The 25,658-nt window shown below is 43.3% G+C and overlaps 1 protein-coding gene across 4 annotated transcripts; it reads right to left on the bottom strand.

Moving 5' to 3' along the window:
• Positions 1–1,969: 1,969 nt before the first annotated feature.
• Positions 1,970–25,249, bottom strand: NUP50 (nucleoporin 50). 4 transcript variants are annotated; one of them, XM_055000458.1, is made up of 9 exons: positions 25,168–25,249; positions 24,060–24,141; positions 20,854–20,931; positions 13,744–13,827; positions 11,809–11,998; positions 10,803–11,450; positions 7,843–7,921; positions 7,081–7,199; positions 1,970–6,141 (listed from the first exon to the last, which is right to left on the bottom strand). In XM_055000458.1, exons 3-9 carry the CDS (start codon positions 20,920–20,922, stop codon positions 5,939–5,941), a joined length of 1,392 nt encoding a protein of 463 aa, XP_054856433.1. In that variant the 5' UTR covers positions 20,923–20,931; positions 24,060–24,141; positions 25,168–25,249; the 3' UTR covers positions 1,970–5,938. The 4 variants fall into 4 exon arrangements, with proteins under 4 accessions (XP_054856433.1, XP_054856434.1, XP_054856432.1 ...); XM_055000459.1 differs by lacking the exon at positions 25,168–25,249 and adding an exon at positions 25,103–25,123; XM_055000457.1 differs by lacking the exon at positions 25,168–25,249 and adding an exon at positions 24,610–25,088.
• Positions 25,250–25,658: the final 409 nt, after the last annotated feature.

The raw sequence follows: 25,658 nt of genomic DNA, 5'->3' as shown, positions 1-25,658 counted from the left end.
CCTAACTCCGTAGTCTAGTCTATACACGGAGGGGTCAGGGAGCGGGTTTTCTAGACGTTGCCCTTGGAGGATTCATCTCAGTGGACAGTTAAGGGAGCAGGCCGGCCACTGAAGCTGTTTACCTGAAATTGTGGCCAGGCTCAGGTCCTTCCTTCCTACGGCCCAAGAGAAATACTGGAGCAGGCCTTGGGCTGGAGTCAGGCGGAGTTTTCCATGAACGCCAGGCACTCCCATAAAAAATTTCCTGCCTTATACCCTAAATGTTGTTTGCGGGGGCGGGGGGGGGATGGGAACCTGCAGGAATGGCAGGAGGGGCAACTCTGGGCTCTGCTAGGAGGAGTAGTGGGCGGAAATTACTTCCGATGGTAGGAGATTTAGTCAGGCTCCAACCCCTTGGTTCTTGTTGAGCTGTTGGCCCACGCTGCTACGCCTCAAGCATCACATGCCACTGTAAAATGACTTTTCACCTTGCTCTGGTCACACTTTCCCCAAATACCTGAGAAGATGCTGGCTGTATATGAAGAGAGGGATGACTTTCCATATTGTCAGGAGCCCAGGGAAGAGCTGTGAATGCCATCTTGGGTATCCCAGGCTAAGAAGGCTCCAGGCATCAAAAGCAGGCAGGTTGACTCGGCCGCCTAGGAGTCTGAGCTGATGGGCTGCAGTTCAGCTTGGGATAGTGCTGGTTGCTCAGGCCTGCCCTTGAGCAGGATTGGATCCGAAGGAAGAGCTGCTGTTCTCTCCGGTGAGAGTGTGCTTTCTCTGTGGGTTCTTCATAGCTGCAGCTGTTGTTTCCTATCTTGCAAAAAGGCATTGCATGTATTTGGATCCTGTTTTGCCAGCATGAGAAAGAAGGCTCTACACGATCAGCAGGTGGGATGACGCAAAGCAATGGACTTTATCAGTGAAGGCTTCTCACCAAATTCTAGCTAGCCACATAAAAGTAGAAAGGTGCACAAGGAACAGCAAGGAAAAACAACAACTCGCCTGGGGGTGGGTGGGGTTTGGACAGCAGGGAAAATGTTTCTTTCTAGATGCCTGATTACAAATCAACTGTAGCCAGAGAAGCAAGCAGCTTAATTGCCTCTGACTTTGGAATTAGATTTTGTCTTTTAAGTGCTGAGATTTAAGCAGGTAGGGAGCCGATCTACTCCATACTAACTCCACAAATTCAATCTTGCTTCCATTTCCATAGTCACGTTGCAGTCGGCCTATAGGCAAGTTTGCCATTTCAGCCACGACCGTCTTAATTCCTCTCCTTTTCCCGTCTTTGTTCAGCTCCCCTTTCGCTTTCTTTCCACAAGCAAGGGTAGCAAAGATGTTCTTCCCTGTGTTAGTTCAGTTTCTATGGTCAGTGTAAAAACAGAAAATGTTCAATAAATAAAGTATGTTCTGTCGTGACGTCATAGAACTGGTTTGTACACGTGCTGCAGATAGAATAGATATCTGTCAGCTTGCCTGGCATCAGTTCATGTGTTCAGTGGTCAGGTATTGTATCTAGTAGGGGGCAGCAACCCCCAATACCTAGGACACTGGCACAGCTGGCCACAGGGTATGGTTAATGCCTATAACTTGTTGCTGGAGGAACACAAGGCAAAGCCCAGAGATGCTGACAGCAAACATTCAGCTCCATTTTGTTTGATGGCACATTAACATTGCCATAGGTAAAATTGCTCCCCCCCCCCCCCGCCAGCACTTGCATCAAAAAGGGTTGCCTACTCCAGGCATTATAAAGTAGTCATGACCTGTCTAGCTCACTGTTGTGGAAAATGCATTTCCCAGGGAGAACCCCCATATTAAACCTGGTACTTAATGGGCTTAGACTGGAGTAACTCTGGTTAAAATTGCACCATAAATCAAGCAGCAGGAACTTCACCACTGACCGGTGGCCTTATTTAGCCTCCGATTAGCTATACTGGCACCACCAACATTAAATCCATTCCAAAGCAGTAATGCAAACAGGAACAAATGTAGTTAATATCTGCCATTTATTTATTCACATTTCCATGGGTCTGGTACATGTCCTAAGAAAGAACTACAGGTAGCAAATGTGAGAAAAGGTTACACAGCAAGGCCATTTTTAGATGGTTCATCCTTTAGGTTAACATTCAACACGGCCAGAAAATGAACAAAGCATATTTTGACAGTAAATGGAGAAAAAAAACTCATGTTTCATTAAGCCTTTACAAAACAAAAATCTGTGCATCATAAGAATTAAATGTAACATTAGGATACATGATGTAGCACCTTCTGCTAAAGTAACTTAAGGCATTGGAACAGAAACAGGCTTCAGGGTTTGTTGAATGCTGTAGAGCACAAGAACCAAGCCTAAATTGCTGTCTGTATGTAGCTGCACATTTTCAATTTATAAATCTACCCATTCCCCCAGCTTAAGATAATGTAATTATGTGAAGCAACTTTCCCCCAATCTTTTGCTCCAGAAATTACATGTAGAGCTTGTTGGATGATAAAATGTTCAAAGGCTTTAACACATAGAAGTGTCTCCCAAACAGGTTGAGCTTTGTCCAAGATAAGCCAGTGTCTGGGCTGTACCACTTGAGATTACCCCTCTCCACCTGTATGGAGGAGCATTTAAGGTTCCCTCCTCACATGAAAGCAGATATTAAGAGGGCAAGGCCAGAATCCTCCTACCTGTCATGGTGTGAACGAGGCATATGGAGGAGCCCTGATTCACCTGTCACTTGGAACAGAATGCTCCAGCTCCAGGGTTACCTCCCCAGCGATAAACAGGCCTTTCATTTTCTGAAGTGAGTGTACATGCAAGAGAAAATACCTAGTAGAGCAATAGTGTCTAGAGCCTATTGCTACAACAAAAAATGGTTTTGTTAAGTTCAGCAGGAAGTTGCAAACAGACAACAGTAGAGCAGTTAGTTAATCATGCAGCAGTAATTTAGACTACAGACTATCTACAAGACAAATGATCAGATTGGAAATTAAGACCACGTCCCTCCTGAGGCAGTGCAGGGCCTGAGAACCGAGCTCCAGGATGAGCTTGTTATCCATTGCATTGCTTTAAATTACATTTTTTGTGCAAACATGATTGTCCAGTTTTGTACAGATTTAAACACCCACTTCTAAACTCCTGCATATTGTCACAACAAAACGCCACTTAATTTTCAGTGGCAGCAGACTAGCATGCTGTACAATAGAATCTGTGAAGTCTACACACACGACTTAATTGCCAAGTAACAATTTAAACCCATTTAGCTACCTGTAGTTATTACTGTTCTCTGACTTTGAATTGTTAAGTGGCTGATAAATTAATCAACTCTAACAGTTAGCACTGGTAAGATTAAAATTGAAATTTCTACTTTTAAGATATATTAAGCCTAATTCAAAATGCAATAAAACAATGTGGGAGAAATTTTTGTTGTTGACAAATTGCTTGTTAAGCGTTTACTGATTTGTGCATTTTGCCACAATCCGCACAGTCACACTGGTCTGCCCAGGGGGATATTTAAAAACAGAAAAGCGTCCCAGTAAGTAAATGGTTTGCCTAACTCACAGCATAGCCATTCCAAGAGAATGCCTTCATCCTCAGAAACGATATTCCAAATTCCCCCAAAGAATCAACCAGTACTATTCTAGTATGTGCAAATGCATACTGGGTGCCCACTGTATGGGGTGGGCACTGCTGCCTTGGCTCATACCAGAGTACCCAGCAAGGCATGGCAGGGAAGTAATACAGAAATTTTCCCAGCGGACAGTGGTCAGAGTGAAGACATTAGGACCCAGGATTAGCCATTTCGCTTTGGTGTTAAGGGTAACACCTTATGCTGGAAGCATGTAGCATCTGAACAATTTTCCTGACCTTATTGGACAGACATAGTATGTTTTGTTTGTGGGATATTTTTAAGCAGCTGCCATTCATATTTCATTAGAAACTGCTTTCAAAAATTCAGCATTCTCAAGGCAGTTTGTCATGCATGTGCTTGGGCTGCAGCGACAATCGGACCCCCCGCCCCTTTCCGCAAGCAGAAGAGGCCCCTTCAAACTGCCTCATGTCACCGTATGAATCTCCGGAGCCGCTTTAGGATCCTTCCATTCCCACCATCGCTACTTCTTTCCTATGAATTTTTACTGAATTTGGTATATCCACTGAAATCTAGAATTTGCATTGTTTGATAGTAACCAATTCCCCTATACCTCTTGCAAATTGATCTAGATAACTACACTGTATTGCAGAGACAAGTTTCCAATAGAACTGTTTTTACTTCAGCATTAACATCTCTCACACATGCCCACCCATCCTCAAGTGTCATATTTAACCATTCTTGCAAACTTTAAGACCACTCATCCAATTTTAAAAAGAACAGATGCATGCTGGCTTTCTTTCAGAAACAGCATCACAGAACACAGCTGTAGAAAGGAAATTTAAGAAAAAACTGCTTCTCACTGAACTGGTTCCTTAATTCACCCAGCTATTAAAGAACTATTACACGCACAGCCCCTCCCTGCTCTTTAGAAAACACACAAATGTGAAATAAAACATACTTGTACTATTAAATCTTGTACAAATGGAGTTAAAAGTGATAGCAATTTGACAGGTTACCACTTAATAAAATAAGGATAACACTTGTCGTTGTCCTCGTCCTCCCCCCCCCCCATCTCCAGCCTTTCACAATAAGCAGACTTGGAGGTTTTTAAGATCCTATTTTTTTAAACGAGTGACTCACCTTACTGAAGCCGTTGGCCATTCAAATTTCTCTAACAGCAGCATTGTTATAAATATGCATGTTTGCTAGTTTCTCGCCCATGTTGGGGTAAGGACACAGCATAGTGAGTTCAGTGACAAAAGCCCCAATGAAATGGAGGCTCCCAATTGTCTAAGGCTTACAAAAGCCAACTCCGCATGGCATTGTGCCTTGAGAGACTTTATCACACTTATTTTGAGGTGACACACAAATCTGACGCAAGACAGCAATCTGTATTTTAGAAAGGTTGCGCTCTGCTCCCTTCCAGTTTCAAGCACTAATGCGCAGTAAGCCATTCTGATTTTGCCCGTGCTGCTTTTCCCCTGGGCAGTTTTATCAGTTACTGCAATATTAACATGATGCCTGTTTAAACAGCTAATCAATGACTGATTGTTACACACGCAGCATTAATAAGGATTGTAAGGTTCAGGCAGCACTTCACAAGATACTCAGGGTGTCATAAAAGCCAGAAGGCAGGAAAACATCCTGCATTGCAATAAACATATTCAGACTGTTTTGCCTTGACATCTCCAGGGGATCTCAAACTCTGGCCCTCCAAGCCTCTGCCCCCCCCGCCCCCCCAACCAGCCCTTCTAATATACCTGACAGGCACAACAGCTATAAGCACCACCATGGAAGTATAATAATTTGAAGAACATGGAAGTTAACACAACTATTGTTTGTTGAAGGGTAACTTCAATCCCAAATACAATCTTAAAAATCCCGTGTTACCCTGGCACGTAGGATGACACTCTTCTGTGGGAAACGCCAGTTCCCTCAACAAACCCCACAAGGCAGTTGCATGCCAGAGGGGTGTGTGACCATGCAACCTTGCCGGTAATTCCTCGAGTGGTTTCCCCACCCCACCCCCTCAGCCCTCCATACTTCTTTCCTCCACAGCATTTTTGATATCATCTTTTATAGCACATCCGTGTAGTCAGCAGGGATTTTTTTTTGGTTTCATCTGTGTGTGAATGTTTTATTTTCTAATATGCTTTATTCAAATAAGGCTCATGCATTAGGCGCTTCAAACTAGAAGGGCGAGACGATGGACGTGTATCGAGTTAAAGCTTTCATTGGGCCTCCTTGCTTTTCCTTATCTCACCAGAATCCTTAGACCAGGCCTCAGAATGTAAGAGTAGTGAGTGAAGGGACTAGTCAGAGTCAAGGGGGAAAGTGAGCAGCAACCATCTGGCAAGTTCTCCTTCCCACAGGCCGTGCCTTCAGGCCTCCTTCTTCTCCAGCAGGATTTTGTGCAGTTCGTCGGCATCTTCACTGGTTTTGACTCGGATCAGCATGGGAACAGGAACGGCGGCATTCTTCTCATCAACGGGTGGATTTGGAATGCAGACAATAAGGACATTGTTCTTCCCTGTTCGTGAGCACGGCATCTTAGGGGGCACCAAAATGTTCAGCAGTATGTTGCCTGCAAGGGAATAAAGTTTGGGAAAGGAAGAAGTTCGACTGTGGGGAAAAAATCAGCATTGTAAAATACTTTGAAGAAGCTACAAAGGTTTACAGAAGGCTTTGGGAAGCTGCCTGAGCAAGTGTCCCAAGGCCTTAGGGAATGGTTATTCCCTGCCTTACCACCAGAGATCCTCCAAGATGAAAATGCCTTGTGCATAAAACACTTGTCCACTGTCACTAAGCTACAGGCCCTACCACAGAATCCCCCCACTGTTTCTTTTACAGTGAAGTGGCTGGCCCTCATGAAGATCACAAAAGGAGCAAAATCAGGCCAGCAGAACACCTACACACTGGTGGGACTGCTCAGATGTGCAGAAAAATACAACTTTGTTAATCAAAGTATTTGGTTGTTTCATTTATACCCCCCAATGGCAACCCAAAGTGGGGTACATCATTCTCTCATCCATTTATCCTCACAACAACCCTGTAAGGTAGGTTAGAGAAAGATCTGTGACTAGCCCAAGCTTCCATGACAAAATGAGGATTCAAACTTGAGTCTCCCAGATCCTGTTTCAATGTTCTATATCACTGTACAACACTGGCTCTCCAAATATTCTCAAAAAGATTTGACGGGGTCTGAATATGCTTCAAGAGGCATGGAATGTTAACGGTAGAAAATCAGCTATTGAGAGAAGGGGGAAGCAGAAGAAATCAGCCTGCTTAAGCTCCTGAGAATTCATGGACTCCTGGAGAGAGACAAGATTTCCAAGCTGCCCCCTGATTCCTCACAGATCCATTAAAGCTCCACTACTGTTCCCAAAGAGGGCAAGTATCGTGCCGTTTTGAAACAGCAACTTGAGAGAGCGAGAGAGAGAGACACAGAGACAGAGAGAGAAGAGGGTGCCTCAGCTCTTCAAATTAGCAGTTTACAGAACTGGTTCAAAGAGAAGAGACATGCCTAAATTGGTGTCTGCCCGTATTAGCAGCTGAGTCTTCTGATTTCCTGCAGGCTTCAAGTGTAACGTTCCTACACCTTTTTCTTTAAATTCATTGTCTTTCTTGTAGAACACTTTACATCTGAGGAAACAAGAATGTATCAGTCAACAGGTATAAACAGAGAATGAAAACCCAAAGTAGTTGACATAGCCACTAACAGGCCATAAAACCTTCCAGCTGATTTGTTCGCATCAGTCAATGCATGCTCAAAGTAGCCAGACCGATTGTTCCAACACAAAAAGTCTCAGTAATCAAGTTATCTGTTAAAACTCTCCACACTGTCCTTCAAGCTCTGTGTGCGGCACCACAACTGCCCCGGCCGTTTCAAAGAACTGTTCCTGATGTGGCACGAAATGGGGGGAGGGGGCCAGCGATTCACAGAGAAAAGGTCAAAAGTCACACTGGGTATGTACTGCCCTGGAAGGTCCCTAAGCAACTATTTGGATCCCAGCTGGTATTTGTATTATAATCAGCATCTGCCATACCTAGCCAGCAATTCCAAAACAGCATCAAGTACATGCACCCTGAGGAAAATAACTGTGAAATGTCAAGTTCAGCTCATACTGAATATGAAAACACAGGCACAGTAGCTAAGGCAACACAGTTCTTCTTATTCTGCAGTAGCACACATTACAAATTTAACACTTTTCAAGTCCAAAGAGCCGCATCTAAACCGTTCACTCAGAATTAGCACAAGTACACTGTCAAAGTATGCAAAACTCACTTCTTTGAATAGAAGGCATCGTCTTCCTTTATTTCATTAACAACAACTTTTGGTGGCTCCTCCTCCTCTTCTTCACCTCCTGTAGGAAGAACGATTTCAGAACACTTCTGGCCACGAATCTTGAAAACTTACTTACAGTACGGCAGTGGAAAGATACCATAAATAATACACACACATTATGATGTGGAGCACTGGGGTGTTAGAAGTAAAAATAAAACAGGTGAAATTACAATATTTGGTAAGAGAACTACCATTACTAATTCTGTGCCTAAATAAAAAACAGTATTTCAGAGTGCAATGATTTCAAGTAAATGTGTGCATGTGTCTTTAAATGCTTGGTGTGATATAGGTGAAGAGTGGGGGTGAAAGAGAGGGATGAGTGAGTGAGATGATTGGCCGATGACTGAGAGTGTGGGCGGAGTGACGGCAGTTTGAGAGTGAGAGTGGAGAAAGAACAGTCAGTCAGGGGAAGAGAGGCCAGCTGGGTGGGGCCTGAGGAGTTTAAGCATTTCTGTGAGAGAAATATAGAGCCTAGAGAAAGAGGCTAACTGTGTGTGAAGCCTTACAAGAGATCTGTGCGAATGAGTTTAAATGAAGTGACTTTAAGAACCGAGAACTACTTTTATGAAACCAATACGCTTCTTGACAAAATAAAAGTTTGTTTTGTTATATCCCAGAGTAGCAGTCATTGCTATATCCCATTCCTATCCTCAGGGCCACATAGAACCACGAAGGAGCCTGACGCTTAGGCACGTTACAAAAAGGAAAACTTAAATAAAATATCTTGGAATATAATATTCCTGGTGGCAGCAAACTACCCAGAGGGTGTAAGGGGAAGATTAAAGGCAAAATCTACCCTAGAGAAAGTAAAGGTCCTAACACAGAGCTTTTCACATTTCTGCATTTCCCACTAACTCTATATCACAATAATGGACTACATCAAAGCTGCTGCTCAAAGTATTTTAAAATAGTTTAACAGCCCCAGCACTCTTGAAACTACCTTGAAACCAAATACAAAAAACTTGCTTAATTCTGAATTTGTTTCTACTTGCCACAACATGAAAAGCCAGAAGAGGGCAAATTTTAAGCTGATCTAGACATCACACACACAGTAGCCATTTTCTCACATGAGGAAAAGGCACCCAGGTAGCGTCATCAGGCCATCCGCCCCAGCAGTCTGCCTCATCCCCATCTGCTGAATGCAACAGTAGCATGTTTTAAATGCAAGTTCTCACTCATCGAGGCTTTTCAAAGAATGTTCTGGATGTCCTGATGAAGCAAGTGAGGCTTGAGCCAGCCTGGGCTTGCCTGGTCACAAAGAGAGACCATCTTCAGCAGCCCTGCCAAGTCACACAAGGCAGGTGGCACCTGCGTGGACACCATTCCCCCAGGAGCACACCTAGTGGTGTCCTTGTGTGTATTCAGGCACCAAGGAAGTCTTGGCCACCATGCACACCAGAGAATCAGTGCAGCAGAGACAGACAGACAAAGATCAGAGGAAGTCCTGCATGGGGGGGGGCGGGCGCACGGGGGGGGGGGGAGGAGATCCATAGGTATGCTGAACAATGTGGCCTCCCTTCATAAGGAAGGGTAGCAAAAGGGGAATGAGGTGAGTAGGAAAGTTACTGTAACCCTGGGAGCAGGGGACAAGAAAAACTGAAGGGAAAGGGAGGAGGAAACGGGTGAGGCCAGAAGGAGGATTAAAGGAGGGAAACAGGTGAGGCCAGGATTAAAGAAGGGGAGGCTAAGATTGGAGGGAACAGGAATGGAGGAGGGTTAATGGGTGGGAAGGAGTGGAATGCTCAAGAAGAAAGGAGGGAGAAGGGGTGAGGGGAGGGCAGCAGTCTACAGCCAGGGGGGAAAGAATATTGGAGAGGGTTGGAAAGGGAGGGAGGATTGGGCAGCTAAACAGGCACAGATTTTTGATTTTTTAAACTTTCTCTCCATCAGCTCCAGACTGCGGTTCATACACAGGGCTGAATTTAAGGGATAAGAAGAATAAGCTCAGAACAATCCACAATGTTTGCCAGGGAGGGTGAGTGAGTCTGATGTTCAAAGCATTTGCAATATACCCCTGCAGAGGCCAATACATTCATACTAGCTGTGGCAGCTGGCCAATATGGGTAATCACCACTGCCCTGACCCCACCCCACCGGACTCCTTTGGCACTTGAAGATGACTGGGAGGGGGTGTCTGGGTAGTTCACTTCATTGCATGCGTTGGAAGCACTCAACGACTCTTCCTGCTTCTAAGCATCTCTAACGTGTCTCCTGCTACAATCACCTCTGGGATTGACTTTAGTGTCTACATCTTGAATATGGCCCTCCAACCCTCATTCTTTTTGAGAGAACTCACGCACGCACACACACACACAAAGATGGAGTAGATGCCTGAATCTCTCTATGGCTGTAATCTCTAGGAGAGCAGGATTTGAGTCCAGTGGCACCTTAGATACCAGTAAGATTTTCAGGGTATGAGCTTTTGAGAGTCAGAGCTCCCTTCTTCAGATACCAGTAGGAAGAAGGGAGCTGACTCTTGAAAGCTCATACCTTGAAAATCTTGTTGGTCTCTAAGGTGCCACTAGATTCAAATCCTGCTGTTCTACCGCAGACCAGCCACCCAAAACTATGTTGTGTTGTGAGACTTTTCTCTCCTATGTTTCCCCACACAGGCCAGAGAATTCAAGGTAGAATCAGTTTGTCCCACCCCACATGAAGTGAGAATTCCTTTCCCTATCTAAAGTCTCTGCTCCAAACAGATTTTGGAAGTTGTGAACATCTCCCACTGCAGCAAACATCTAGCGGGAAAAAAGAGTGATGGTTGTCACTAGCAAACATGTGCGCACATGGACTTCTTGAGAAACTATTAACCACCCAATGGAATTAGATCAATGGGAGTCTCTAAAAGTTCAACAAGAGGTGAAGTGTATCCAGTTCCTATTTTTTAAAATAAACGTTTACCTTTATCTTCATTGCTGGCACTTTCCATCTGAGTATCTGATGCTTTGCTTGAAAATGAAGGAGCACTGCCCTGGCTTGCATCCTTCCCAAATAAGTTTGCACATCCAGAGGAAAATGAGAAACTAGGCAATGCACTAGAATTCAGACCAGAGCTGTCAACGCTCTTGCTAAAAGTAAATGTGACTGCTGACTTAGACCCTAGCTTTGGTTCTGGTTTCTTTTCCAATTCCATTCCCTTTCTAGGCATATCCTCAGATCTGTTGCTGTTAAAGAAAAATATGGAGCCTTGCTGAAGATTCGAACTGCCAAACGCACCACCAGGCTGACTTCCAACTGCCTTGTTACTCTCGCTTTCCGAGCCACTGTCACTACTGATCCCATGTTGTTCTATCTCAGCTAGGTATTTTTCATAGTCTCTGAAGATTGGTGTTAAGTCACAGAGCGGATTGGCATTGACATGCTTTACTATCCAGTCACGCACAGAACAGTTGAGAGCAGCGAGCTGCTTGTGATAAACATTAGAGCTGCAGGCGGGGCTTGGAGCGAATCCAGAGGATGGTGGCTGCTGGCTCTCACCATTGGTTTCTAGGTTTGCAGGTTTCTTCTCAACTACCGGAGTATTTACTGATACACTGGATACCACAGGGCCTATTAGAAAGAGCAGCATGTTGTGATGTTGGTTAGGAAGAACAGAGATATGAGGAAGTCCCCCTCCTCCCTCAAGGAGAAAAGAGATGCTTGTTCAAAAGCTCCTTCTGCAAAGTTTACTGGCAGGGAAGGGAAAAATGTGACAATTTTCACGTCCTGTTACCCAAGAACTTTTAATCACTGGTGCTGGAGGCTGAGCCCCAGTTGCAAAGACTGCACTCTGCAACTGACCTACATACAGCTTCTCCTCACATGACCCATATTTACACAAAATCTTTCAATTCCCCTCTTAACCACTGAATGCCTGAAGAGCATTTAAGACCATTTCTATCAAGGACAGGTTTACTGGTTAACTTACTGGTTAATGTAGTCTTGGTTTCAGCAGCTGTCTTTAAGCTGATATATGAAGAAGTATTTGTAATGCTGCTGCTACCATTGGATAGTCCTAAGGGTTTTGTTCGGGTGCCATTGCCAAAGCCAGAAAACCCGACACCTCCAGAAGATAAATCAAAACCTTTAAAGCCTTTAAAAGCTCCTCCACTCTCAGACTGAAAGAAAATATAAAGAGGTGGTTATATTTCACTTCACACAACCCAGCGACTTCCCACCCACTCCTGTGCACATAGAGAACTTCCTGACTCCCATCAATTACTCTCATGCTGGCAGACACTGAAGCTGATTACATGATACTAGACAGTGGCATAAGCCAAAGACCGGTTAAATTACCTAATTAATTAGCCTTCACCTAATTACTGTCCTGTATTTATCAGGTTTGACGTTCTACTGAATTTACAACTGAATCCCCTCCTCTTGCTATACATTAAATGCAAACTAGCCGTTTTCTAAACACTATTTCTATTCATATAAAGCTATAAGAATGGCTTTACTTCCTTTATTCAAGACAAAAGATTTGATGTCTTAGAAAAATACCACATTCAGTCCCAAAACTAGGCCTGACCCTCCCACACATTCATCAATAAGTGACTTGTATAATCACTGGAAAATTCCACGCCATGAAAGAGTCATCTACGTTAACAGGTACAGGTGGATCAGCTGCAAAGCCAAAACACGAATGAGCTCTACGCATTCACTGGCCACCTCTTCCCCTCCCAAGTCAGTCAATGAATGACTTCCAATTGAGTGCAAGCCATACAACATCTGGACTGACCAACAACAGTTTATAATAACAATAACATTAATAACAACAGCAAAAACATTCGATTTATATACCGCCCTTCAGGATGACTTAACACCCACTTAGAGCGGTTTACAAAGTATGTTACTCTTATCCTCATGACAATTACCCTGTGAGGTGGGTGGGGCTGAGAGAGCTATGAAAGAGCTGTGACCGACCCCAGGTCACCCAGCTGGTTTCAAGCGAAGGAGTGAGGAATCGAACCCAGTTCTCCAGATTAGAATCCCGCGCTCTTACCCACTACACCAAACTGGCTCTCACTAGAGCTAGTCTGCACTAGAACCCTCAAGCACGCAAGGGGAAGGAGGGGGGGAGGGGGGGAGCACGTCACACCACAGGGTTTGCTCGTGCAGCGTAACGCCACGGTTTGGCAGCATGCCTGAGCCACACAGCCATCACATGCCTACTCAATCAAGTACTTCGTCATAAGCAATAAGATCAGTTTTAATGAACAAATGGGAAGATTAAAACTTTGCTTCATAAATACTAGTTTTTCATTCTCATTTTACATGTAATTGGAAGCCTGCTGGGAGCATGGCTAAGCAATTCTACAGGAACTTATTTTAAAGGTAATACAGTTTTCATACAAAATGCATGTGGGATTGCAGAGAGCAAATTAATGAATGCTTACTAGAGTATTTTCTTTTAATTTTCTTTTTATTGTTATTATTAATATTTTCTTATCATGGCTACATGCATGAGTGGATATGGAAAAACAGCTCCTGACATCCTGTTTTAGGCCACTTCTCCATACATCATACACTTTGAACACCAACCAATAAAACTGGCACCTGGACAGCAACAAAAACCTGAAATGAGGCACACGCCCACGGCTGGCACTCTGAAAAGAAGTGGAGGAAGCATCTTGCAAGGAATTCGACTGCCCTTGCCCTCTGGAAATACTTTCATGCCATTTTATGTTTTATGCCTACATGGAAGTCACCTGACATACAAAGTTCTCTCTTTTCTGAATCAACTCTCACCTTTTCCAGCTATGTACTCATGCCAATATAGGCATCGTTCTTTAGTATTACTAACTTATTTGCAGGCCATGTACATAGCCCAACCAACAACCAGAACATTTGTTAAAAATAATACCTCTAATCCCACATTTCTACGCTTTGCCTTCTTAATGGCTCGGTTCTTCAAAACCTCTTCACTGGCGACTGAGAAAGTTCCCATCTGCAGAGAAATGATAAGATACTTTTTTTAAAAAAAAAAAAATCAAGGCAACAGTATCTTCAGTCAGTCAAATTTATTTAGTTAACGACCAGCGCAAATCACAAAAGTACAAAATGTAAATTAAAGATCAACCGTAATATCCAATATACAAGGACAATATCATTTTAAAAGATATTAGCTAAAATTTAAGTTCAGTATGCATAATTTCCTGGCGGATCTTGCAGGCCGCTGCAAAAAACTTTGCACAAATTATAACAACAACAACATTCGATTTATATACCGCCCTTCAGAATGATTTAACACCCACTCTGAGCAGTTTACAAACTATGCCATTATCCCCACAACAAAACACCTTGTGAGGTGGGTGGGGCTGAGAGAGCTCTAAGAGAGTTGTGACTGACCCAAGGTCACCCAGCTGGCTTCAAATGGAGGAGTGAGGAATCAAACTCGGTTCTGCAGATTAACCACTACACTAAACTGGCTCTGGGGGTTATCACTCTCAAGGAACATTCTAGAAATATTGTGATCCAAACAGCCTGGAAACCTTCTAAGCAGTGGAAAAATAATTTTTAGACGTATTTCCTGACAAAAACAACAATAAAGCAGAACGTTTTCGGTTGATTCCACCTCGCCGGCACCACAAGGGCAGATTCTCTCCCGCATGGGGATCTTTTTATATCTCCCCTCTAACACTACGTAGGAGACAGCTCGCCATCTTGCCAGGGAGAATGCCCTCCATTGGCCCAGAATCTACAACAAAGAGAGATGGGGAGCCAGAGCTACAATAAATCTAAGATTTTCTGGAATCATAAAATTTGGAGCACTAGTAAAATCTCCCTGTTGCTTGAATCAAACAATCTTTGTTTAACCATTGCTTTAGTTTGGTTGTCTAAGACAGCTTGAAGAGAAAGTCCTAAAGTCAACAGCTTATCGTGCACTGCATTTTCCCATGAGGACTGAAAATTATCTCGAAGGGTTAGACGTCAGACCCTGTGGGATATAATTTAAGTTGAGCCAAAAATTAACAAAGGCAAGGCTTACCCTAGCCTACACTTTAACAAGGCCGGACTCTAGAAGCGAGCTTGCATTAGACACGCAGCTAGGTAGCTGAAATATTGCTCTTAAAAATTTCAATTGAACATGCACTAATGGTGCAAAGCAAGAGGAAGTCCCATACAAAAGTGGCAACAGTGGTTTTGCCTGGAATAATTTGAGGGCAGAAAGAGCCTCGTGGTGCAGAGTGGTAAGCGGCAGTACTGCAGCCCAAGCTCTGTTCATGTGATCCTGGCGGAAGCCGGGTTCAAGTAGCCGGCTCAAGGTTGACTCAGCCTTCCATCCTTCCGAGGTTTCATGCCATTTTATGTTTTATGCCTACATGGAAGTCACCTGACATACAAAGTTCTCTCTTTTCTGAATCAACTCTCACCTTTTCCAGCTATGTACTCATGCCAATATAGGCATCGTTCTTTAATATTACTAACTTATTTGCAGGCCATGTACATAGCCCAACCAACAACCAGAACATTGGTTGTTGGGGGTTTTCCGGGCTGTATTGCCGTGGTCTTGGCATTGTAGTTCCTGACGTTTCGCCAGCAGCTGTGGCTGGCATCTTCAGAGGTGTAGCACCAAAAGACAGAGATCTCTCAGTGTCACAGTGTGGAAAAGATGTAGGTCATTTGTATCTACTCAGGAGGGGTGGGGTTGAGCTGAGTCATTCTGTAAGAGTTTCCCAGGGTGTGGAATGCTAATGGCGGGAGGCTTCACTGTATCCTGAGGCGGTTCTTTTGCATATGGATTGGTGCTTGATGTGCTAATCTTCTCTGCAGGGCTATTGTCGGGTGTGGAGTGTTTTGTTGGCCTGGTGTTTTTCAGAACTGGAGCCCATGCTCTGTTCATTCTTAAGGTTTCTTCTTTCCTGTTGAAGTTTTGCTTATGCTTGTGAATTTCAATGGCTTCCCTGTGCAGTCTGACAAAGTAGTTGGAAGTGTTGTCCAGTATTTTGGTGTCCTGGAATAAGATACTGTGCCCTGTTTGAGTTAGGCTATGTTCAGCCACTGCTGATTTTTCAGGCTGTCCAAGTCTGCAGTGTCTTTCATGTTCTTTTATTCTTGTCTGGATGCTACACTTTGTGGTCCCGATGTAAACTTGTCCACAGCTGCAGGGTATACGGTATACTCCTGCAGAGGTGAAGGGGTCTCTGCTGTCTTTTGCTGATCGTAGCATCTGTTGTATTTTTCGGGTGGGTCTGAATACTGCTTGAAGGTTGTGCTTTTTCATAAGCTTTCCCATCTGATCAGTAATTCCTTTGATATATGGCAAAAACACTTTTCCTGTAGGTGACTGTTTTTCCTTGGTTGTTTGATTCATCCTGGGTTTGATTGCTCTTCGGATTTCATTTCTGGAGTAGCCATTTGCCTGAAGTGCGTGGTTTAGATGATTAATTTCCTCATTGAGAAAGCGCGGCTCACATATCCGTCTTGCACGATCCACTAATGTTTTCATTATGCCTCTTTTCTGTCGGGGGTGGTGATTGGAGTTTTTGTGTAAGTACCGATCAGTATGAGTTGGTTTCCTGTAGACCTTGTGACCTAACTGAAAGTTTGCTTTGCGGATGACCAAGGTATCCAGGAATGAGAGTTTTCCCTCACTTTCTTTCTCCATTGTGAATTGTATGTTCAGGTGGATGTTGTTGAGATGATTCAAAAACTCCATCAATTCTTCCTCCCCATGGCTCCAAATGATGAATGTATCATCCACAAACCGGAACCATACACTGGGTTTGTGGGGTGCTGATTCTAGAGCTGTTTTTTCAAAATGTTCCATGTAGAAGTTTGCTATAACTGGGCTGAGTGGGCTCCCCATGGCCACCCCATTCATCTGTTCATAGAATTCGTTGTCCCATTGGAAGTAACTGGTTGTCAGACAATGATGGAATAAGGCTGTTACATCCTCTGGGAAAATCTGATTAATCAGTGCAATAGTGTCTTTTACTGGAACCTTGGTAAACAGGGATACGACATCAAAACTGACAAGTATGTCTTGTGGATTGAGTTTCAGAGAACTGATTTTGTTGATGAAATCTGCTGAATCTTTGATGTAAGACGAGGTTTTCCCGATGTGGTCCTGCAGGAGATCTGCCAGATGTCTAGCTAATTCATATGTCGGTGAACCAATGGCACTCACAATGGGTCGGAGTGGGACTGAATCTTTATGTATTTTGGGGAGTCCATATAGTCTAGGTGGCTGTGCTTCAGTCTTGCATAGTTTGCTGTGCGTGTCGGGATGTAGTGAGGAATTCTTGAATTCTTGAGTTAGGCTGAACATAGCCTAACTCAAACAGGGCACAGTATCTTATTCCAGGACACCAAAATACTGGACAACACTTCCAACTACTTTGTCAGACTGCACAGGGAAGCCATTGAAATTCACAAGCATAAGCAAAACTTCAACAGGAAAGAAGAAACCTTAAGAATGAACAGAGCATGGGCTCCAGTTCTGAAAAACACCAGGCCAACAAAACACTCCACACCCGACAATAGCCCTGCAGAGAAGATTAGCACATCAAGCACCAATCCATATGCAAAAGAACCGCCTCAGGATACAGTGAAGCCTCCCGCCATTAGCATTCCACACCCTGGGAAACTCTTACAGAATGACTCAGCTCAACCCCACCCCTCCTGAGTAGATACAAATGACCTACATCTTTTCCACACTGTGACACTGAGAGATCTCTGTCTTTTGGTGCTACACCTCTGAAGATGCCAGCCACAGCTGCTGGCGAAACGTCAGGAACTACAATGCCAAGACCACGGCAATACAGCCCGGAAAACCCCCAACAACCATCGTTCTCCGGCCGTGAAAGCCTTCGACAATACAACCAGAACATTTGTTAAAAATAATACCTCTAATCCCACATTTCTACGCTTTGCCTTCTTAATGGCTCGGTTCTTCAAAACCTCTTACCTCTTTACCCCCAATTTACTGGGGGTAAAGTGTAGAAGACTGGGGAAGGCAATGGCAAACCACCCCGTAAGAAGTCTGCCAAGAAAACGTTGTGATGCCATGGGTCAGTAATGCTTTTACCTAATTTGAGGGCAGCCAGTAAGTAATGCCCTCCTTTAGTTCGTAATAATTTTACTATTGCTCTGGGCAGATTTTTTACCAATAGCAGCTGCATATTCACAATGAGCTTTTCTGGACCCAAACAAATCAATTACCACACCCAAATACTTAAAACATTGTCCCTGCTCTAACTCCATGCACACTGATACTCCATGACCTTATTTTCCGATATAATTTTGGAGGTTTGGTAGTTAATTTCTAATTGGTTCTTTTTACAGTAACAGCTGAATGCCTTGAGCGCTCATGTTAGACCCACTGAAGTTCTGGAAAATATTGCCGTATCATCAGCAGATAGCAATGCTGGGATCTTTCTATCTGTTAGAATAGGCGGATGTATACCAAGGTTATTTAATCTGCTAACCAGATCATTGATACAATGTACAACAAGGGTGCCAAAACACAACCTTGTCCCGTTCCTTTTGCTGTTAAAACAGAATTGGAGAGTTGGCCTTTCCTACTGTATCTGACCTTAAAAGATCTACGGGAATATTAGGCTTGAATTAAATATAAAAGCCTAAGGTCTAAATTCACAGCTTCTAATTTTTCCCGTAATAGCCTCCTAGAAATGGAGTCAAAGGCTGTTTTCAAGTCAATAAAGGCTGTGTATAACAAGACTGGTTGCATATTTTTCAATTAAATGTTGCATAATCAGGCAATGTCCCAAAGTAGATCTACCCTACCTTAAGCCAGCTTGTTCATCAGCAAGGCAATTTTCTTGCTCTATCCAGCTTTCGAGTCTTTTGTCGCCCCGCACCCACCCAGATTGATCTTGTAAATAAGATGTTGATCTGGATCAAGACTGGGATAAAGTTTGCCTATTATACTAAGTAGGCTGACTGGTCTGTAGTTGGCTGGATCATCCCTCCTCCCTTTTTTAAAAAAATGGCATAATAATAGTCTGCCTCCAGTCCTCTGCAACACACCCAGTAGAAACAATATAATTGACAACATTGGAGAGATAAATGCTCACCTTCTATAATTCAATGAACCGTCTTACAACTTTATGCATACAGATATTCAGAAACTTTTTATAGATGCTTATGTGTAGACCTTCCACTACCATTGACATATTTTTATTTCTGTTTTGTACGAGATTTTCATTTTTTTAAAAAAAGCTGACCTACATGGGGACCTGCTCTTAATAGTACAGATTATTACCGCTACATCTATGGATTTTCTACCTATAAATGGTTGTATATTAGTACAGATTGTTAACTATGTTACGCAAATATATATTATCATGAGCAATACTTGAGACTCAGTTGGTCTTGATTTTTATCCTAACATACATCAAGATGGAGAATGTATATACATTCTTGCAAGGCAAGGAGGAATTCCTCTTCATTTTTGCTAAAAACAACTGAATTATGGTTAATTTAAAAGAAAGGCTGCCAGCTCAGGTATTCTTGGTTTCATATAACAGTTGAAATCGTCATCAATGTCCTTGATTATCAACGTGGCTCCATCTGTGGGCACCTAAATCTGGAGACTGAGGACATGAACCCACAAGCTAGATCTTTCTACAAATCTGAGAACACCCCCAGGTTTTCAGAAAAATCTGAAATTTGTGGGGGGCGGGTACACTGATGATTAGAGCGCACCGGCAATAGAAATAGCATCTGTAGGTTTAAGAACTAGATACTCTCTGAGATCTCAGTAGCTATTTTAGAAGTTTTAAGGCAATCACAACAGTATTGCCAGCAGTCAAGGCCTTGGTTTTTGTCAGTAAAAGGTAGGGGAAAGGGACAGGCTTATATTGCTCACAGCTCCTTCATTTTATCCTTCCAATAACCCTGTGAGGGTTACCTATTCATGGGAGACTGGGGATTTAAACCTGAGTGTGACCCTCTTACTATTGCACCCCACTGGCTTTTGTGTGCTGGCTGCTGTTGAGTAGTATTGAATTGCTAGATGTTTGCTGTCAAGCCTAGCCCTGATGAGTCCTCCCTCCAGGGCAGATATGAAGGGAACAGGGTGGCTTACAAAGCCAAAACACCCATGGAAAGCAAGAAATACCAACTGTATGAATTAGACTACCTTCCTAAGCCAATCAGCTTTGCCCATTGTTCTGTGTTAGTCAGACAGGGAAAATTTCTAGACCAGTGCAGTATGTCATTAAGCTTCTGATCCAGCAGCTGTACACATTCAATGTACTAATAAGAAATCATAACTGATTTTTCCAAGATCTTAAACACACAGGAAACTACCTTCTAACTGAATCAGACCCTTGGCCAAAGTCAGTACTGTCTAATCAAACAGGTAGTGGTTCTCCAGGGTCACAGGCAGAGGTCTTTCGGATCACCTATTGCCTTGTCCTTTTAACTGGGGATCAGGGTGGATAAAAATCAATTATTTTTTAAAAAAATTAAAAATCAGATTTTTAAAATTTAAATTGGATGTTTTAAATTCACAATGCCATGCCCTTCCAGAGGTTTCGCTAAGATTATTGGGTTTTACAGGTCTCAAAACTGTGAATTTGTGTCTGTAGAGATCACGTCTCTTCTTCACAGCAAAAAGGTTATAAACATACAGAGTTGAGAAAAAGACCTTAATCCCACTGTTCCTTTGCAAATCTATGTACACGAAATTAACCCCTTATGTCGTAAGTGATAAGTTTCAAAAAACAGAAGATTGTTGGGAGTGGAATAGATCTGTACAAGAAGCTGAGGAGTCTTTATGTAGAAAACCATGATTTAAATCTAGTCTCACTGACTAGTGATTTGAATTGTTATTTAAATCAATTCGATTTAAATCAAATCCACCCTGTTGGGGATGCTGGGACTGAACCTGGTGCATGCATAGTGAAGGCTCTTCCACTGAGTTACAGCCCCTCCTTGTGGACTGTTAGCAATTATAGCAAGGCTGTTGCTAATTAAAACAAAAACCATAACAAGCCTCCTCTACCTCCTCCGTTTCTTCCTCTTGATCCCAGTTCTTGTCCGTCAGCTCTTTCTCAGCCACTCTCTTAGCCATTTTACACCCCTAATGGATTGAAAGAAACAATAATCAACTGTAGTTCAGAATTAGTGTTTTTTTCAAGCAGTGGAAAATCAAGCAAGTTTATGTATTTATTTAAAATATTTATTATCTGCTTTTCTACTTTATGGCACTCAAGGTGGCTTACAATGTAAGAACAATCTGAAATTCATAAAAACACAGTAAAAAGAAAAACTAAATTAATCAAATGCAGTCCTAAATAAAACTAACTTCAACTGCCTCCTAAAAATCTACAGTGAGGCAACTATGCACAACTCCTTGGGGAGGTTGTTCCATAATCCAAGTTAAATGTATACGATACTAATGTTAATCAGTGTGTCAGTTGATAAGCAAAGAATTTTTACAAGTTATGAAGTATGAATTGCTTTACTACTACAATTCACTGTGAAGAATTATCAGATTCTGCTGAAAGGCAAAACACCACAATGTGCATTATGAAGGTATCACACCCCTAGAATTTAATCCCCCTGCCCAGACCAAGAAAGCCACACTTTGAGCAGCAGCAGAAAGAGCACCCATCTTCAGTGTAAGTTTAGAATAAATTCTAATTAATCCATAAACTAAGAGCATCAACCTTGCTGCTGAATCCCAGTTCAGTGATTTACCATAATACTGTCTTCTATTTAGGACTTAATTTGCCAACTGAGGACCACACACTAGTTCCTCAAAGTATGAGCACTGAGGATCCACAAGATTATTTGTTTTTATGCCAGCAAACTATCAGGCTCCTCAAAATTCCAGACAAAAATGATGTCACTTTAGTTTACAAAGGAAATGGAGGTAAGAGTCTTGGCATAAACTATAAACTTGCATCCAGCAACTATTCACACAGTATCCACCATATGTTTAAACACCACATAGTTATTTACTGATACTTTTGTATGAGCTTTAAAGTTACTATACAAAACAACCACAACCAGAGCTTCCTGACCTCAATCTTAGTTCTAATGGAATTCAAGGAGGAAAAGGTACAGATGATGATATAATACTGTACTAACAAAGGAGTATCAACTAAGTGCCAAGATATTTACTGCAAGAGAATTTACTGCTTCTATATTCCAGCTTTCTTCCACCATGAAACGAAAAGAGGCTAACCTGGGGACAGAGATGAGAAAGCCAAGAAAAAATGGAAAAAAATGGGGAATACCCTCCATTTTATTTTCAATTTTGCTGATGAAAAACTGGCAATTTAGGGGAGCACTGGAAAAAACTCCAATGAAGTATTTTCTCTTTTTGGATTAATGAAATGCTTTTAAAGACAAAGTGAGCATGCTACGGCTCTTAAATATACGGCTCTTAAATCCAAGATGCATTCCTGCACATACAGTGCAATCCTAAGAATTACTCCAGTCTAAGCCCACTGAAGTTCTTAGGATTGCACTGTTACATGTAAAAGAGTAGAGAAACTTGTTTCGATTCATGCAAACCTCAAGTTTTCCAAAGAGCTGCAGGAAAATAAAAATGAAGACTCTGAAGTTTCACAAACTGATTCTCATTAGCGACTCGAGATGCTGATAGGTTTATTTTTAAACATGACTAAATTTGTACAAAATTAAAATGCTTTAATGTATATACTGATAATATGTTACTGAATAGTTCAAGATGCAGAGGAATTAGCCGTGTTAGTCTGTAGTAGCAAAATCAAAAAGAGTCTAGTAGCACCTTTAAGACTAACCAACTTTATTGTAGCATAAGCTTTCGAGAATCAGTTCTCTTCGTCAGATGAATAGTTTAATGCTCTGATATTATAAAAATTAACTACATATTAAAATATGTTATTGAGTGACCCTTTTCCTGACCAAATAATTTTTACGTTATTTACAACAGAGCTTGTTTTCTGTTTAACTCCTATTTTTTCTGCTTTTCAGATAGCAAATATTAAGATACATGTGCTAAGGTATATAACGGATACCTTATAAAGGATGCACTTCACGTTGTTGAAAAAGTAAAATCAGTTTTGGCTTGATAGGACAATGTATTTTTCTGGAAATTTCCCATCTTTACTTGGGTGCTCTCCTGCAAATCCCACTTACACACCAAACCAGAACAGAGATGCAACCCTTTGGGAAATGGTGAAGTCATGGAATGCCCTCTCTCAGTAAAAAAAATAGTTAAATGCTTGTGGGTAGATAAAATATATGCAGTATTTTCTACCGAACCTGAATTTATTTTAGTGCTCAAACCTGACAAAATAATTTGTAAACTTAGTTGACATATACAACTCTATTTGACGTATTCATGAAACTGAAAAGCTTCTACAAGCAAAACTGTGGAATCCATCCAATACTTGAGAGAGAACTCTGCAACCTGACTTAGCACCTGTATCTTAGTTTTCGACATCAGAGTTAGGAAACCCCTACTGAAAATAGTAAGCAGGAGCACATGCATTATTTCGACAGAAACACATCAGAGTAGGGTTAACAGCCTATTTGGATATCAATTCATTGAAAAGGCTGGACTCCATCAAACAACATTCATCATATTTTAAACAAAAGTATCCTTGAAAATATGTTGTATATGTCTACAGTTTACATTGGAATTATCTGGGCCTTCAGATTTTTAGGCCAAACCTGCTTAGCTTCAGCAAGGTGACTATTACAACGCATCTAATCAGATCCTGTTACCCCAACAACTAAGTTGGCCTGGCTTGCCCAAGACCTACCCTGCACAGCCATGTAAAAATGAGGTTATGCGTCCAGACCTCTTGTGTGCAAACTACAAAAGTTCTGCCCCTGATTCTGAGTTAGGCGCTTTGTCTCAGACCCCATATCCCACATCTGAAACACATGTACTATTAGAGAACCAAACCACCTTTAAAGTTCAGTTTGCTTACTGCAGAATAACTGGCCCCATCACAGATTCAGGAGTATGAGGAGTGTGAAAATGCTTGCTTGCGCCCTGACTATGACTAGTGCAGCTTTTTTTTAAGTTGGCCTAGATCCTAACATAAAGACGTTAAAAATCAGGTCCAGAAAAAAAAGTATACTCCTAGCTCCTACACCCCTGGCCCTTGTCAGAAGTATGCATGTTCCCCACCCCTAACCCATTCTAAGCCTTCTTAGCAATGAGGTTCTAATGTTCATGGCATGGCCAAAACACACATGCACACATACCTTTGACCTCAGGCATCACACGTATAGGGGGCAAGCAGAATACGTCTTCAGCACTACATGCACATCCTCACATGAAAATATGCTGCAGGTGATAAAGGTAAGTATTAAAATATGGGCAGGGAGAGCTGTGAGAAATCGTAAGGGTAAGCCCCCCCCCAATCTTCATTGCTAGCTCTACTGTTGTGCTTTTAACATAAATCCAACAAAGAAATTTAGCAAGTAGAAAGATTTCCTGCCACCCATCCCCTATGCCAAGTCAAAAGTCAGCGGTTTCACTTGTGGGGGTCAGACTGCTGCTACCTGAAGCACAAAACTTGCCACAACAGTGGCCTGGTTACAGGGGAAACGCTGATGGGGCAGCCTTCTGCTATCTCTTTCAGCATTCTTCTGCCTGTGTTTAGCCCACACTTCCTTGCTCCTGCTCCTATCTCTTAAGATAGAGCCTGAATTCTTTCTGTCAGCATCTAGTGTAACTAAACAAAGTTTCTTAGAGCAACTAAACAACTGTGAATGGCTTCTAGTAAATACATATTAAGAAAACATTGCTTACTAGGGCCTTTATGAGCTGCCAATTGTTCGGCTGAGCCAAAATGGGGTTTTTCTGGGGTGTCCCTTCCCTCGGGAAGGCCTGGCCGGTAGCTAAGGGCGTCGAAGGCGGGCCCGGCTCTAGCAGCCTCGCACAGCCGCTGTGACCAGGAGCTCCTTCACCGGCTCGGGATGACTCGCCCGACGGGGCTCACTACCGGAGAGAAGAGTGGCAGAGGGAGGGAAGGACTAAACCCGGGAGCCTCGCTTCAGTCTGGCAGGAAGGGGACCGAGAAGTCACGCGGGCTCTTCCAGCCCGTGGCTGCCCGCGAGATTCGGGAGACGGTCCCGCCCTCTCGAGCCCAGCGCGGCCTAGGCCGGAGCGCCCGAGGGAGCCTGCCTCCCCACGCGCCCGCGCCCCGGCAGGGCCTCCTCAACCGTGACCCCGGCCCTGAGGCCTTCGTTGGGCACTGCCGGGGCGCCGCTCTTCCGTCTCCTTCTTGCCCGCCGCTACCTACGGCCTCCCGGCACTCCCCGCCTCCCGGCCCCACCGCCAGACCCGAAGCCGGCCGCGTCCGGTTACCGCTTCGCCGCCTCGCAGACGCGCTCCCCTCACCACTTCCGCTTCCGGCAGCGTCCACCCGCCGCGCTGCCCTCAGAGGCTCCGCCCACGAAGGGGCGGGGCTTCTGACAGACAGCCGGGAAAGGGGAGGAGCCTGCGGAGAGACGGCTTCTTGTCTTCGCTGCGCTTCCCGCGGGCCTCCGGAAGAGGAGGGAGTATCCCGCAGTCTTCTGTTGCGCGGGCGGAAGGGGCGGAAACCTGTGGGTGACGTAGAGGCAACGGCCCCCCGCATTGGCTGGGCGCCTTTTTCGAAGATTCGATGGCCGTTAAAGGGCTCTGAGACGACCGTTGCTCCTCTGTGGGGTGGCGAGTGGCCGTTGGAAGCCGGGAGTGGGGGCAGGTGAAAGGTCACCCCGCATAGAATCCTGCACGGCATATATTTTTTTCTGCGTTTATACAAAGTGATGAAAGTAACAATTTCTCTTTACTAGTCAGCAAACTGAAAGGAAAAA

This window comes from Eublepharis macularius, chromosome 16 (genome assembly GCF_028583425.1).
Source record: "Eublepharis macularius isolate TG4126 chromosome 16, MPM_Emac_v1.0, whole genome shotgun sequence".
In the NCBI taxonomy this organism is placed as follows: Eukaryota; Metazoa; Chordata; class Lepidosauria; order Squamata; family Eublepharidae; genus Eublepharis; species Eublepharis macularius.
The sequence above is the reverse complement of the archived record's forward strand: the minus strand, read 5'-3'. Positions and strand labels throughout refer to the sequence as shown.